At 50.7% G+C, this 14823-nt stretch overlaps 2 protein-coding genes across 4 annotated transcripts in view; both read right to left on the bottom strand.

The window, feature by feature from the left end:
- CDK5RAP1 (CDK5RAP1 mitochondrial tRNA methylthiotransferase) overlaps positions 1–2314 on the bottom strand; it is a 39339-nt gene extending 37025 nt beyond the window's left edge. For 2 of the 3 annotated variants that reach the window (XM_025876631.2, XM_025876630.2), the window contains exon 1: positions 2195–2314. The gene's annotated coding sequence lies outside the window, so the exon portion shown is untranslated. Of the gene's footprint in view, positions 1–701; positions 883–2194 lie in introns of those variants that run through there. The other variant, XM_073880552.1, reaches the window with a different exon arrangement.
- Positions 2315–8900: 6586 nt separating this feature from the next.
- SNTA1 (syntrophin alpha 1) overlaps positions 8901–14823 on the bottom strand; it is a 28716-nt gene continuing 22793 nt past the window's right edge. Inside the window, exons 4-8 of the mRNA XM_025876739.2 lie at positions 13936–14143; positions 13662–13792; positions 10559–10755; positions 9623–9810; positions 8901–9539 (exon numbers count right to left, since the gene is read on the bottom strand). Of these exons, the coding sequence (XP_025732524.1) occupies positions 9447–9539; positions 9623–9810; positions 10559–10755; positions 13662–13792; positions 13936–14143 (817 nt within the window). The 3' untranslated portion in view covers positions 8901–9446. The remainder of the gene's footprint in view (positions 9540–9622; positions 9811–10558; positions 10756–13661; positions 13793–13935; positions 14144–14823) is intronic.

The raw sequence follows: 14823 nt of genomic DNA, 5'->3' as shown, positions 1-14823 counted from the left end.
GCCCAATAATATCCACAGTATGCTACACTTTAATCTGCAGGGGAAGGAGCACGGGAATATTAATGTACATACTTGTAAATGAACACAGTATCTCTAGAACGGGTAAGAAACAGTGATTGCCTCCCAGGAAGGAACCTAGGTGACTCAAAGTACAAGAGATGGAGACACACTTCCCACCACACATCCTTAACGGACCTCAGGATCTCCAGCCTGACTGCCCCATTCCAGTCATACCATTTTTGTACTGATCTTCACTAGCTTCTAGGCTTTTATACACTCTGTTCTCTCTGGCCGGTGTATCTTCTCTCTGACTCAGCCAACTCCTATGCTTTTAGGTCTCTGCTTCCTCCTAGAAGCCTGTCCAGGCCACCATTCTCAAAGTCTAGGCTGGGGTCCTCCTGTAGGTTCCCAAAGCCTCCTTCTAAACCCCATCTCAAGACTCATCACACTTGGTTGTTAATTACTACTTACACTTCTGCCATCCCTTACAGGCTGGGAGGTCCCTAAAAGGGAATAAATCTCATCCATTTCTACATCTTCAGCATCTCTCATTCAGTAACTGGCTCATAGTAAGTGCTGTACATATAAAATGAGCAGATGTAGCCTTTTACCTCTCTAACTTGATCACCTGCTGTATATGCTACCAGCACTTTAGGCAGGAGCAATGCTAACCTACATTCAAGTATCAGAGAACAGCAGACCTTTAAATGTGAGCTGTAAAGTCACCCTTTTCCAGGAGCCTGGGTGGCTCAGTCGTTAAGCGTCTGCCTTCAGCTCAGGTCATGATCCCAGGGTCCTGGGATCCAGCTCCGCATATGGTTCCCCGCTCCATGGGAAGTCTACTTCTCCCTCTCCCACTCCCCCTGCCTGTGTTCCCTCTCTCGCTGTGTCTCTCTCTGTCAAATAAATAAACAGAACCATTAATTAATTAATTAAGTCACCCTTTTCTGCTCCTTGCTTGCAAGTCAAATTCCTATCTCTGACTGCCAATTCCACATCTGTAAGATAAAGATAAAGCTAGTACCTATGTCCCAGAGGCATTGTGAGAATTAAAGAAGATATTAAAAACCCAACGTGGCATACACTAAGTCTTCAGTAACTGCACACTTGCAGCCCGCACTCCCCTTCATGGGAGACATAGAGCACTCCTGTTAAGAGCATGTACTCTGGGGCGCCTGGGTGGCTCAGTTGGTTAAGAAACTGCCTTCGGCTCAGGTCATGATCCTGGAGTCCCAGGACCGAATCCCACATCGGGCTCCCTGCTTAGCAGGGAGTCTGCTTCTCTCTCTGACCCTCTTCCCTCTTGTGCTCTCTCTCATTCTCTCTCTCAAATAAATAAATAAAATGTTTTAAAAAAAAAAAAAGAGCATGGACTCTGCAGTCCCAGTCGGCTCCAACCGTTGCCTCGCCAGGTAACTCTGGGCACCTGGGGAGCTTCTTAAATTCGGGGAGCTTCCATTTCTCCATAAGTAAAACGGGTATAGTACCTATCTCTGTGTCTGCTGTGAGGACCAAATGTGATAATGCAAATAAAATGTTTGCATTGCACAACGTAGGCGCTACGGTGGGGGGGGAGGGAGCGTGCCTCAAAACTTGGTAGTCCGCAACACCGACGAGACAGCAGCCTCAACAGAAGTAAACCTAAGCGATAAAATATCCCAAACATGTTGCTGGGGTGGCTACAATGCTTCAGACGCGATGCTTAGCGCTTCTCATGGATTACGGTATTTTTTTTTTTAAGATTTTATTTATTTTTCAACAGAGAGAGAGAGACAGCGAGAGAGGGAACACAAGCAGGGGGAGTAGGAAAGGGAGAAGCAGGCTTCCCGCTGAGCGGGGAGCCCGATGCGGGACTCGATCCCAGGACCCTGGGATCATGACCGGAGCTGAAGGCCGACGCTTAACGACTGAGCCACCCAGGCGCTCTGGATTACGGTATTTAATCCTCACGGCAACATCGTCAAGCAGGTTCTATCACCCGCACTTGACGGCTGACGAGGCTAAGGCTCGGGGGGGGTGCAAGGGGGGTGACGTGCCCAAGGTCATAGGCGAGTAGGCAGCGGGGCTGGGGCGCGAACCCCGACAGAATGACTCCAGGGCCCGCGTCATCCTCCCCTTCAACACCAAGCATTTGCAGAGCTCCGCCGCCCTCCGGCCCCAGGCACGCACCGCCTCCGCCCGCCGCGCCGCTCACCTCCCGCAGCCCGAGCGCCCAGCATCCGGCAACGGAAGCTCGCCTCAGCCAGCCGAGATCCCGCCTCAGCGTTCCGCCGCCGAGCGGGCACACGAGCGACTTCCGTTCCGCCACGACTTCCGTCCGGGTCGTCCCAGCGGAAGTGCTTCTCCCACTACGGTCCGGGTGGGTACCGGTTCCCGGCTTTGTAAAACCGCCGCTACGCCGACCTGAGTGGTCGCCCTTAGCCGTCCTGTGGCAACCGAGTGCTTGGGAAAGAGTGAGTGCGAATTAATGTGCTTTAAATGTAAAATACACACCGGATGTCGAAGAAAGAGTGCGGAATAGCTCATCAATCATGTTTATGTTGATTACGTGTTGAAACAATATTTAGGATATACTGGGTTAAATGAATATAATTTAAATTGGTTTCACCTGCTTGTTTTTACTTTTTTAATGTGGCTACTGGGAAATTTTAAGTGGCATACGTGGCCCACGTTCTCTTTCTACTGGACAGCGCTGCGCTATAGCTTAAAGACTTCCCATTCCCTGTGCCAGCCTGGACTCCCCCCCAGCCCCCGGGGGTGGGAGGTACAGACCCATGGTTCGGTTGCATAAGGGGAACCTCCTCTTGGGTATCTAATGACTGACTCTAACTTAATACAGAACTCTTCATTTCCATACCCACATCCTCACCCAAAACCTCTTCCTTCCCAGTCTAGACCATCTCAGTAAATGACCCAACCATCCTCCCAACACTAGGAGAAATGGAGGAGTCTTTTTTTTTCCCTCTCCCTCAACCTCTACAATCTGTCAGCAAGTCCTGTCAGCTCTCACTCCAAAATGTCTCATATCCACTTCCCCTGCTACAGCCCTAGCCCAGGCCACCTTCATCTCACCCAACACTACTGCGATAGCCCGCGAAGTGGTTTCCTTATTTCTGCCCTTTGCCCTTGTCTCCTACAGACTATTTCCCATAGGGAGCCTAAGAGAATTTGTTTGGGACCCTTGGGTGGCTCAGTCGGTCAAGCCTCTGCCTTTGGCTGGAGTCATGATCTCAGGGTCCTGGGATGGAGCCCTACGTTGAGCTCCCTGCTCAGCGGGGTGTCTGCTTCTCCTTCTCCCTCTGCCTCCCCGCACTCATGCTCTCTCTCTCCCTCTCTCTCAAATAAATAAATGAATAATCTTAAAAAAAAAAAAAAAAAGGAATGTTACCATGGTGGGCATCTGGGTCTTAATTATGTTGGGGAGTTCCAGGAAACAGTGTAGTACACACACCTCAGAATTATTTCATCCAAGAGGAGAGGAAGCTAGAGTAGTTCTATGTTAGCAGTCAGGGTGGAAAGATGCTCCTATGTATATTAGTTCCTCAGCACTTCTGCTCTGTGCACGGAGGTCTGTGGTTTGGAAGAAAGCCCATGTGTCAATAAGATGTGGACACGGGCCCCAGCACTCTGAGTCAGTAAGACTCTAGGGGCCCTGCTGCAATGACTTCTTTGACCCCTCATTAGAACTCTATGTGGTTGGGCGCCTGGGTGGCTCAGTTGGTTAAGCGACTGCCTTCGGCTCAGGTCATGATCCTGGAGTCCCAGGATCGAGTCCTACATCAGGCTCCCTGCTGATCAGGGAGTCTGCTTCTCCCTCTGAACCTCTTCCCTCTCATGCTCTCTATCTCTCATTCTCTCTCTCTCAAATAAATAAATAAAATCTTAAAAAAAAAAAAAGAACTCTATGAGGTTATTGTTGGCCCACTTTAAGGCAAGAAAACTGAAAATACAAAAGGTGGTCACATGCTGAAGCTGGCACAACTAATGCACGGCAGAACTGGGATCCACCCACAGGCCAGTCTGACCCCAAAGTGCTATTCTTACCACTGACTGACTAAGTGAAAGTCAGACTGGCTGGGTTCCCACTGAGGCTCTGACACCATGACAGCCAAGGCCAAGTTAATCACCCCTGCTGATTTGCAGTTTCTTTGCCTATAAAGTGGCTGCTGTGTGGAGAATGCACTGCACTGGGGGTAAGAGGATGGAGAGACAAATAAGGAGAGCATTTAGGAGACTGTGGCAGTTGCCCAAAGATCGTTGAGTCCAGGACCGTTGTGCTGTCTTGGGGCAGTGAGGATGGTGGAAACAAACCTGGATTTCAGGAGTTTGAGACACTGGAATTGAGCTCATACTCTCTTCTTAGATAACTGCTGGGTGCCAATTCAGTCAAAAATACAAAGGCCAAAAACTGTATTATGGTTCTTAATTTTTACTGTGGCTTTTCCAGATAACCTAGAATGTGCTCTGATCATTTGGGGTAATTATCAGTACCGTGAAAGTACAACGTTTCAGAATTCCTGGAAAACGCTTAAACTCAAGAGACAAGTTCCTGGATACTCTGGGATCTAAAGACTCCAGTTGGAGAAACATTCAGGTTTACTGTGAAGTTTTTTACTGCAAAGGGAAGATGTCTATCCTAACGTGGCCATGGGGGGTGGGGCACCTCTGCCACACAGAGCCCCACTATGGTGGCAGCACCTGCATCCAACATGAGTTATGTTGAGGAGGGGGATGCCTTCCACACTGCCAAGGGTGACAATGCCCCTTCTCCTTCCCTGGTGACCAACAAGCACGGGCCCTGTCCTTCCATGCATACCAACTCCGTTTCAGGTCCTGCTTATGGTATCATCATGACCCTTTCCTCTTTACTCTCAGTCTTGTCCTCTTAGGGTCACAAAAGAGAGGAATTCTAGAGCTGGAAGGAAGCCAATGTGAAAGGATTCCAATGTGAGAGTCAGGGAAAAGTTAGGGTTTGAACCCAGGTCTCTAGGGCTCTTAGAACTGGTTCTTTCAAATCTGGCCCTTCCCTTAGCAGCCTCACAGGGAGATGTCACCTTCCCCCTTTGTGGGCAGGGCAGGAGGCTGCAATTCTGATTGCCCATGGAATGAAGCTGGCAGCATGAGGGATGTTCTCGGTTATGCTGGCACCCCCAACACACACACACACACACACACACACACACACACACACACACCAGCCGTGCCCAACATCCCCTACTATCCTGCCCCACACCCATACCAGCCCACCTGGGGAACTAGGGACCATTTCCCACCACCCTCCCCGTAACATCTCACCACATTCCAACCCCAAGGGTCTACTTTTAGTTGCCATGTTGTAGAGTCTTGAACAGTGATGTGTCTTGGACAATGAAGGTGATGAAAATAAGCCCCCCTCCCCAGATTCCAGGAGTTTAGAAGCCCCTTTGTTCCATCTCACCCCAGGATCTCTCACCCGGGACGCCATTCCCCCTTCCACCTAACTCTTACTGGTTGGTGATAGTTCCGTTAACTGAGCTATTATTCCTCCCCTGCCGTTTCTCCACCAATGGCTCGGCTACAGGACTTGTTTTGGCCAATGGAATGAGAGAAGACAAATGCAGGCAGAGGATCTAACTGTGCTTGTGCAACTTGCTTGTCTTTGAACTCCAGTGACTTGCCAGAAAAGAACATGCCCTGAGAGCTGATGTCCCTTCATCCTGGGCGCCAGAAAGAACATAGAGTAGACTTGAGCCCAACCCATAGCCTGGAGCAAAGCCACCCAGCCAAGCCCAGCTTATAATGATCAAGCTGCAGTCAACATGCAGCCCCAGGAACATGAAAATAAATGCTTGTGGCTGTGGCCACTGAGGTTGGGTTGGGTTTTTTCCCACCCCACCCCCATAGCATTACAGCAGTAGGAGCTGATTTTTAGCATACTCCTTTAGATGAACATTAGCTCCCATGTCTCCTTCTGAGAGAAACCTCCCCTAAACCCCTGGAGTAGGTCAGGTCCCCGCTGGGTCCTCTGCTATCTCCATGTCTGCTTAATCTGTACCACACATATGATTGTTGGAGATCTGCTGGATTTCAGTTCCCTGTGCATGGGGACCTGTCAGTCTTGTTCTCAGCAAATCAGCTCCTGGCCCCAAGAACTAGCACAGAGAAGGCATGCACTAGATATTTCTCAGATGAACAGTGAATTGACAGATGGATGGACGCATAGGCAAGGCTGGAATATCTCTGCTCACCTGCATCTCCCCAGGCTTCCAGAACTAGCTCTGGCTCTGGCTTGTTATGTGACCTCACGTGGGCCTCAGTTCCCTCATGCAAAGGCTTGCTTAGAACTGCTTAGTTCTACAATAGCCATCAGCCACATGTGGCTACCTAGCACTTGATATGCAGCTAGTGTGAGTGAGGAACTAAATTTTACTTAAGTTTAATTCATTTTAATTTAAAAACTGACAATTCAATTATTGGAAAATTTTAGTGCATTTGGAACAACTTGGGCATGTGAATCTACTTTTTTCAACTATAAATTTTATGAAATATAAATATAAATCAAGAATTTCCAATTGGGACACCTGGGTGGCTCAACCGTTAAGCGCCTGACTCTTAGTTTCGGCTCAGGTCATGATCTCAGGGTCATGAGATCCAGCCCCATGTGCTCAGCATGGAGTCTACCTGAGATTCTTTCCCCTTCTCCTCCCTCCCCCTCTGCTCCTCCCCCTGCTTGCACTCTTGCTCTCTAAAAATAAATAAAATCTTTAAAAAAAAGAATTTCCAGGGGCGCCTGGGTGGCTCAGTTGGTTAAGCGACTGCCTTTGGCTCAGGTCATGATCCTGGAGTCCCGGGATCCAGTCCGCATCGGGCTCCCTGCTCAGCAGGGAGTCTGCTTCTCCCTCTGACCCTCCCCTCTCTCATGTTCTCTCTCTCTCTCTCATTCTCTCTCTCAAATAAATAAATAAAATCTTTAAAAAAATAAAATAAAAAAGAAAGAAAGAATTTCCAATGAAAATTTGGCACCTAGATAGAGATGTGCTGTAGATATAAAATACACACCACATTTCAAAGAATTGGTATTAAAAAAAAGTAAAACATCTCAATAGATTTTTATATATGTGAAGTGATATTTTTGACACATTGAGTTAAATAAAGTATATTATTAAAGTTATTCTCAGGGTGCCTGGATGGCTCAGTCGGTTAAGTATCTGCCTTGGACTCAGGTCATGATCCCAGGATGCTGGGATCTAGCCCTATGTTGGGCTCCCTGCTCGGCGGGGAGTCTGCTTCTCCCTCTCCCCACCACTCACGCTCTCTCTCACCAGCTCTCTCTCTGTCTCTCAAATAAATAAAATCTTTTTCAAAAAATAAGGATCACCTGGGTGGCTCAGTCATTAAGTGTCTGCCTTCGGCTCAGGTCATGATCCCAGGGTCCTGGGATGGAGCCCTGCATCAGGCTCCCTGCTCAGCAGGGAGCCTGCTTCTCCCTCTCCCACTTCTGCTCCCCCTGCTTGTGCTCTCTCTCCCTCTGTCAATAAATAAATAAAATATTTTTTAAAAAAATAAACATTAAAAATAAAATTATTCTCACCTCTTTACATTTTAAAATGTGACTACTGGAAAATGTTTAATTACGCATGTGGTTCACATTACATTTCTAATGGATAGTGCAGGGCCAGGATGTCTCCAAGGTGCACATGGCTCTGAATCGAGAAAGACCCCATTTGAATCCAAGCTCAGACACCTCAGAGCTGTGTGACTTTGAGCAAGTCACTTGCCCTCTCTGAGCCCCAATTTCTGTACCTGTGAAATAGAGATCATAGGTGTGTGGTGAAGATCCAATGAAGAGGGCACCTGGGTGGCTCAGTCGTTAAGCGACTCAGGTCGTGATCCTGGAGTCCCGGGATTGAGTCCCACATCGGGCTCCCTGCTTGGCGGGGAGTCTGCTTCTCCCTCTGACCCTCCCCCCCTCATGCTCTCTCTCTCTCTCTCATTCTCTCTCTCTCTCTCAAATAAATAAATAAAAATCTTTAAAAAAAAAAAAAAAAGATCCAATGAAGAAACATATGCGGAGGACCTGGCAGACAGCAAGCACCCGCCAATGATAAGCTCTCATTACTGTTGTCACTGATTTTCTGGACAACACAAGCAAGTAGAGAGTTCTAAACGTGGCATACTCACATCCAGCCAGCACATTACAGCTTCTAAAGAACATTCCACAAAGCCTGGGATCTCTCCGAGTGTCCTCTCTCCTGCAGGAAAGGAGTCTGAGGCTCTCTATGATGGTTTTTAAATAGGCCCACAAATTCTCTGACATTCCTTTCTTCAATAAATGGAGCCTAACTGCCCTCCCCTGGAGTGTCAGCTGGGCTTAGTGACTCCCTTCTAATGAACAGAATAAAGCAGAACTGACAGTCTGAGATATCCAAGACTGGCTCAAAAGAGGCATTGTGGATTCCTCTCAGCTCTCTCTTCTGTGTCACCCACTCTGGGGGAAGCCAGCTGCCTTGTCACAAGTGCACTCAAGCAGCCCTATGGTTAGGTCCATGGGGTAAGGAACTGGGGCTTCCTGCCAAAAGCCAAATGAGTGAGCAATATTGGAAATAGAGCCTCTAGCCCCAGTCAAGCTTTCAGATGAGTGCAGCCCCAGCCAATACCTTGACTGCAACCTCATAAACAACCCCGAGTCAAGATCCCAGCTTAGCCCCTCACATATTCCTGATCCACAGACCCTGAAAAATAATAAACACTCGTTGTTTTAAGTTGTTAGATTTGGGGGTAATAGATAACAAATACACTTTCTTTATGGCCCTGTGGTTAAAGGTCTGCTCTTCGCCAGGAAAAGAGCCCCAGTCCTGGGTCTGGTCCATCTTGGGACTACCGGAGCCACCGAAGAATCCAGAGGCCAAGGCACAAACCACCAACACTAGGCCAGGCTGCCTACGCACTCACAGGCCATTTATTTATCCAAGAGGAAGGAGGAGAGAGGATGAAGAGGAAAACTGATGCCCCAGGTGGTGGAGCTGAGGGGAGAAACAAACAGAAAGGTTCCTCCTCTTTCTCTTGCCATGGACCCCTGGGAACTCCAACTTCAGATGAGGCCTCTGAGGGTGGCTTAGGGGCCTCCAGGAGGCCTGGCAGTTGTGGTCTGGGGTCAGGATCCCCACAGGGGCAGGTCCCAGGCTCGGAATGGCTTTTGTGTATACAAAATATCTCTCTGCAAAAGGCACTGGTGGGGGAATGGTGGGGCAGCTGGGAGATTACCCCATCACAGGCAGGATCCACTGTGTCCTGAGTCTGGGTCCCAGTCCCAAGACTATCCCCAGCCTCCCTTAGAGGCTGGGACTCTGCACTCATTCCTTTCCGCTCCCTTCCCTCAGCCCAGTGGTGAGCAGGCAGTCAGCGGAGGGCCAGGTCAGGCCATGTGGCAGACACCCTCTCTTCAGGGCGAGTACATCCGGTGACCTCTAGGCCAAAAGCCCCAGTCGGGTGACTTTGGCCGAGAGGAAGGAGTGGATGATGAAGACCATGGTTTTGGGGCACGAATGCAGGTCCAGCTGCTGCAGGGTGGATGAGAGAAGGGTCAGGAGCCCCATCCAGCCTGGCCTCCAGGACAACATGGCCTCCCGCCCCCTGCACTCACAATCTCTCCTTCAGCACCCCCGAAGTCCAGGAAGAGGAGGCTGGCACCGTCATCCGAGGACATCTGCAGCTTCTCAAAGGGCTGTCGAAGCAGCACGGCTCGGGTGGTGCCGGGCTCCGCCGCCCACAGCGTGAAGCCTTTGTCGATGTGCACAGAGAGGCTGCAGGGACGGCCGTTCCACGTGCAGGCTGCGGGGGGGGGGGGGGGGGGGGGGGGGGTGTAGGGGCTGCTGGCACCTCAGAGACCACGAGCCCCGTGTCCGACCCTTGCCAGCAACTCCACAAAGGGGGCTTGAATACCACTCGGGATGGGAAGCTCACTGCCCGGTGTGCCATCTGTACATTCACCCTGCATCGAGTTGCCCCCACCCTCAAATACAGAAAAACGGGCGCTCAGAAAAACTATGCCCCACTTCTAGTCCCACTTCCAGCAACACCAAAAGTAGAAAGGGAAAGCTTAAACTCTGCCATGTTCAGAAGGCTCACTCCCTCACTCCCTATAAAGGTATCAGTAGACCCACCAAGCATGGCCCTTGGAGACCTTAGAGACCCGTAGAATTGCCCAGTTAAATGTGAATTTCAGATAAGCAATGGAGAATTCGGACATACTTACACTAAAAGTATTTGTTGTTTATCTGAAATCCACATTTAAGTGGGTGTCCTATATTTTATCTGGCAACTGTACTCCAAGAGCCATCTCTCACATCCGCCCCCCCCGCCGCCCCACAGTGGAATCACAAAGCCAGGGCAAGTAAACCCAGGGAAAAGGGACTTACTACCTGTTGGGGCACCTGCACACCCAAAAGACAGAGTTCTTAGGGACCCTAAAGCCCACTTTATATCCCCCTCCTGAAGCACCCTGAAGAAGGAAGTTTGAATGCCTCTAGGGTCAAGAGGCTCATCACCAGAGAGGCACTCCCAGACCCACCCAGCCCACCTGTAGACACCTCCTGCACACCCTCAGCAGCCCGGTGACAGCCATCCACCAGTCGGCGGGTCCAGGCGGCCAGCTCCTGTGGTGACTCCACACTGAACAGGCGAGTGTCCACACCATGACGTGTGCCCGTGCGCAGGGCAAAAGAGAGCTCTGCATCGTAGGGCACTGCACCCTTGGAGGGGCCTGAGTGCACCAGCCTAGGGGCGGGGCAGGGGGGAGAGGGCTAAGTGTGAGGTCTCAGACAGTGGGGAATTAGGCCAAGGGAGTGCTGACCTGGGAAGGGACCCTGTGACTCCTTTACCACCTCATCAGCGAACAGGACTTCCAGCTGTGCCCTGAGAGCCTCACAGGAGCCCACCTCCTGCCACCTTCCCCCTTGCTCCCTCAGCTCCGGCCATCCTGCTGTCTTCAAACATACCGAGCACATTCTCGCCTCAGCACGTCTGCACATGCTGTTCCCTCTGTCAAATGCACTCTTCCCTGATGTCCTCCGTGGCTCACTCCCTCACTTCCTTCAGATCTTTGCTCAAATGTCATCTCTGAGAAGCCTTCCCTGACCTCCCTGTCTAAAATAGGCACTCACTAGCCTTACTTTTCATCATGATACCAGAAATTATACTTATTCTTTATTTGTTTCACTTGGTTTTTTATTGTCTTTTTCACCAAAATATCATCTGGGATATAAATTTTTGTCTAATTTGTTCACCACTCTATTCTCAGCAATTAAAGCAATGCCTGGGGGCGCCTGGGTGGCTCAGTCGTTAGGCATCTGCCTTCAGCTCAGGTCACGATCCCAGGGTCCTGGGATTGAGCCCCGCATAGGGCTCCCTGCTCGGCGGGAAGCCTGCTTCTCCCTCTCCCACTCCCCCTGCTTGTGTTCCCTCTCTCGCTATGTCTCTCTCTGTCAAATAAATAAAATCTTTAAAAAAAAAAATAAAGCAATGCCTGGCATGTAGTAGGTGTTCAATAAACATTTGTGACCTGAATTAATGAATCACTTGATTAGTTTGGCAATCCATGACCTGCTTATTACTGGTAGACAGCTGGCTCCTGACTCATGGGCCAGAGCCCCATCCAGAGGAAGAGACATGAGCAGCAAGGGCCCAGGCACTCAGTTCGATTCCCACTTGCGTGTAACCTTGGGAGGCTTACTCCCCCTCCCTGGGCAACAGACTCAGAGCTCTGGCCCTTAGCCCCCTTTGCTCCTCACTCCACACACTGTCTCATAACTTCAGCTACCCACTAGAGCTGCTGCTGACACCCAGTTTCCCATTTTCCAGCCCAGAGCTATAAACCCACAATTCCCCAAAATTCCTACCCAAGCTCCCTATCCATCCCCCACACAATTTGCACTCAACAAAGCATCTTGCTCCAGCCTCCCCATGTTGCACTCCACCCCAGTCCCACTGCTCGCCCAGACACAAGCTCCAAACCTCCCATTCATCCATTCATCCTGGACACCTCCCTCACCCTCCCCATCTGGCAAGCACTAAGCCCAGTTAATTTTACCACCCATGTGTCTTCCAATGCAAATGCGGCCTTTCTTCTCCATCTGCTGCCTCCACCCACCTCCACCATCTCTCCTGCATGACTGCACCAGCCTCCCAGCTTCCATTCTGCCCCCTCCAGTGCATTTTCCACGTGGCAGCCACACGGATTCTTCTAAAACTCAACCAAAGGGGCACCTGGGTGGCTCAGTCATTAAGCGTCTGCCTTCGGCTCAGGTCATGATCCCAGGGTCCTGGGATCGAGCCCCACGTCTGGCTCTCTGCTCAGCGGAGAGCCTGCTTCTCCCTCTCCCTCTGCCTGCCTCTCTGCCTACTTGTGCTCTCTCTCTGCCAAATAAATAAATAAAATTAATTAATTAATTAAATAAATAAATAAAACTCAACCGAAGTCAGGGCACCTGGGTGGCTCAGTCAGGTAAGCATCCAACTCTCAGTTTTGGCTCAGGTCATGATCTCAGGGTTGTAAGATCAAGCCCCGCTCCAGGTTCTGCATTCAGCAGGGAGTCTCCTTGGGATTCTCTCTCTCCTTCTCCCTCTCCTTCTGCCCCTCCCCCTGCTGGCTCTAGCTCTCTCTCTCTCTCTCTCTCCCTAAAATAAATAAATAAAGGGGCACCTGGGTGGCTCAGTCAGTTGAGTATCTGCCTTCCACTCAGGTCATGATCTCCGAGTCCTGGAATCGAGCCCCCACGTAGTGCTCCCTGCTCAGTGGGGTGTCGGGGGGGGGTCTGCTTCTCCCTCTCCCTCTGCCCCTCTCCCCTTCCTGCTCTCTCTTGAGCTCTCTCATAAATAAATAAAATCTTTAAAAATTAAAATAAGGTTTTTTTTTTTAAAGAGGCTTTAAAAATAATTTGAAAAACTTTTTTAAAAACACACATACACAACACAGGTCACCTTACTCCCAGGCTAAAACCCTTCCACTCTGCCACAACTCTTAAGGTAAGGCTACTAGCATTCCTTAATCAGGCGGGAGAGGTTCTGCAAGATCAGGCCCTGCCAACTCCCTGTCTCACTTCTCTCCATTTCCTGTATAGAGTCTACATCCTGCTTATAGCACACTCAGAGCTCTATGAACACCCCATAGCCCTTAATACTGCTGTACCTTTGACCATGTTGTTCTCTCTATATAAGATGCTCTTCCCCTCTTTCTTAAATAGCAAACTTCTACTCCTCTGACAAAGTCCAGCTCAATAGCACCTCCTACTAAAGCCTTCCCCACCAGGCCAGGCAGAGTAAAGGGGTTCCTACAACTCTGTGCTATGAAGGCTGTTCCTAGGTCAGCCTCCCCTACCAGACTGGGTGCTCCCTGAGGGCAGACCATTGGGATCAGCTCCCTGTCCCCTGAACCATGCTGCACAGATCTGGGCAGAGTAGGTGTCAATCAATGAGTGCCTAGTGGGACGTCACACTGTTCTCTTGCAAGCCCCCATTTTACAGATGAAGAAACCGAGGCCCAGACAACATGGAGACTTGCTTCAGGTCACCTGGGAAATAACTCAGGGCAGAGTGAGGCTGGAATCCCCCACTTCTGAGGCCCATTGAGAGCATCACCCCCCAACCTCTGGGTGAGACAGACACCCCTGCCTGCCCGTGGATACCTGGTGGCAATGAGGGGGGCAGTACGGGCTGGCTGGCTCAGAGCCTCACGGGTCTGGGGTAGGTGGCAGTAGAGAAGCAGCTCCTTCTCGGTCAGCAAGGCCAGGGTGGGTGCTGTGCCCCCACTGGGCAGCTGCAGGGGGCAAGGCAACAGTGAGGGGCAGCAGAGGGGGTGGGGGGTGAGAGGGCCAGGGTGGAGTGGGATGGTGCATGGGAATGTGGTTAGCTCCAGGGGAAGGGTCGAGGTGGGGGACGGAGGCCTGGCCCAGCAGGCACCTGCTCAGTCAGCCAGCCGATCTGCTTGATGTCCTGGCTCCCGGCTGTGCCGGTGGCTGCCAGCAGTGCCTGCAGCTCGTCCTTGACCCGAGGCATCAGAGCGTTGACCTGGGCCTGAACAGCAGCTGCCCACGACTTTGCGCTAGCCTCATCCTTGGCCCTCAGGAAGAGGGTGTCTTGGCCATCTGCTGAGCAGATCTCCAAATACCTGCAGGCACAGACAGAGTGGAGAGGAGGACCGGTCTACTAGGCTGCAGCTGCCCAACCTTGAAATCTGGCCCAAAACCCCATTCTCTGCAAAACCAGGAGAAACCGCAGGGTATCCATGAGACAATCAGGAGCGACACTCACTGCTGGGCCTCCAGCCACAACTGGGGCTTCGTGGGGTCTAGAGACAAGAGACTATGACATATACACACATAGGCATATACATACCAATTAAACACATACGCACACATGTGTGATAGGAGCCAAAATCACTGTGTGAGGATTCATGATCTTGCTTTTTTTTCTCCTGGCTTCTAAGGAGAAGGATTCTCCTGCTGAGGCAGCTCCCAGCTTCTCCCTTGTGGCACAGGACCCGAGTGATATACTAATGGGGGCAGGGGCGGGGAGAGGGCACAAAAACTGGCAGGCCAAGTCAGTCTACATAAAAAGAGCTGGAGGGGGGCGCCTGGGTGGCTCAGTCGTTAAGCATCTGCCTTTGGTTCAGGTCATGATCCCAGGGTCCTGGGATCGAGCCCCACATCGGGCTCCCTGCTCAGCGGGAAGCCTGCTTCTCCCTCTCCTACTTCCCCGCTTGTGTTCCCTCTCTCGCTGTGTCTCTCTCTGTCAAATAAATAAGAAAGAAAGAAAGAAAGAAAGAAAGAAAGAAAGAAAGAAAGAAAG

This window comes from Callorhinus ursinus, unplaced genomic scaffold (genome assembly GCF_003265705.2).
Source record: "Callorhinus ursinus isolate GAN/ISIS: 27379988/994484 unplaced genomic scaffold, GSC_fseal_2.0 scaffold38, whole genome shotgun sequence".
Lineage (NCBI taxonomy): Eukaryota > Metazoa > Chordata > Mammalia > Carnivora > Otariidae > Callorhinus > Callorhinus ursinus.
Note: the sequence above shows the minus strand (reverse complement) of the source record. Positions and strands in the feature narration are given on the sequence as shown.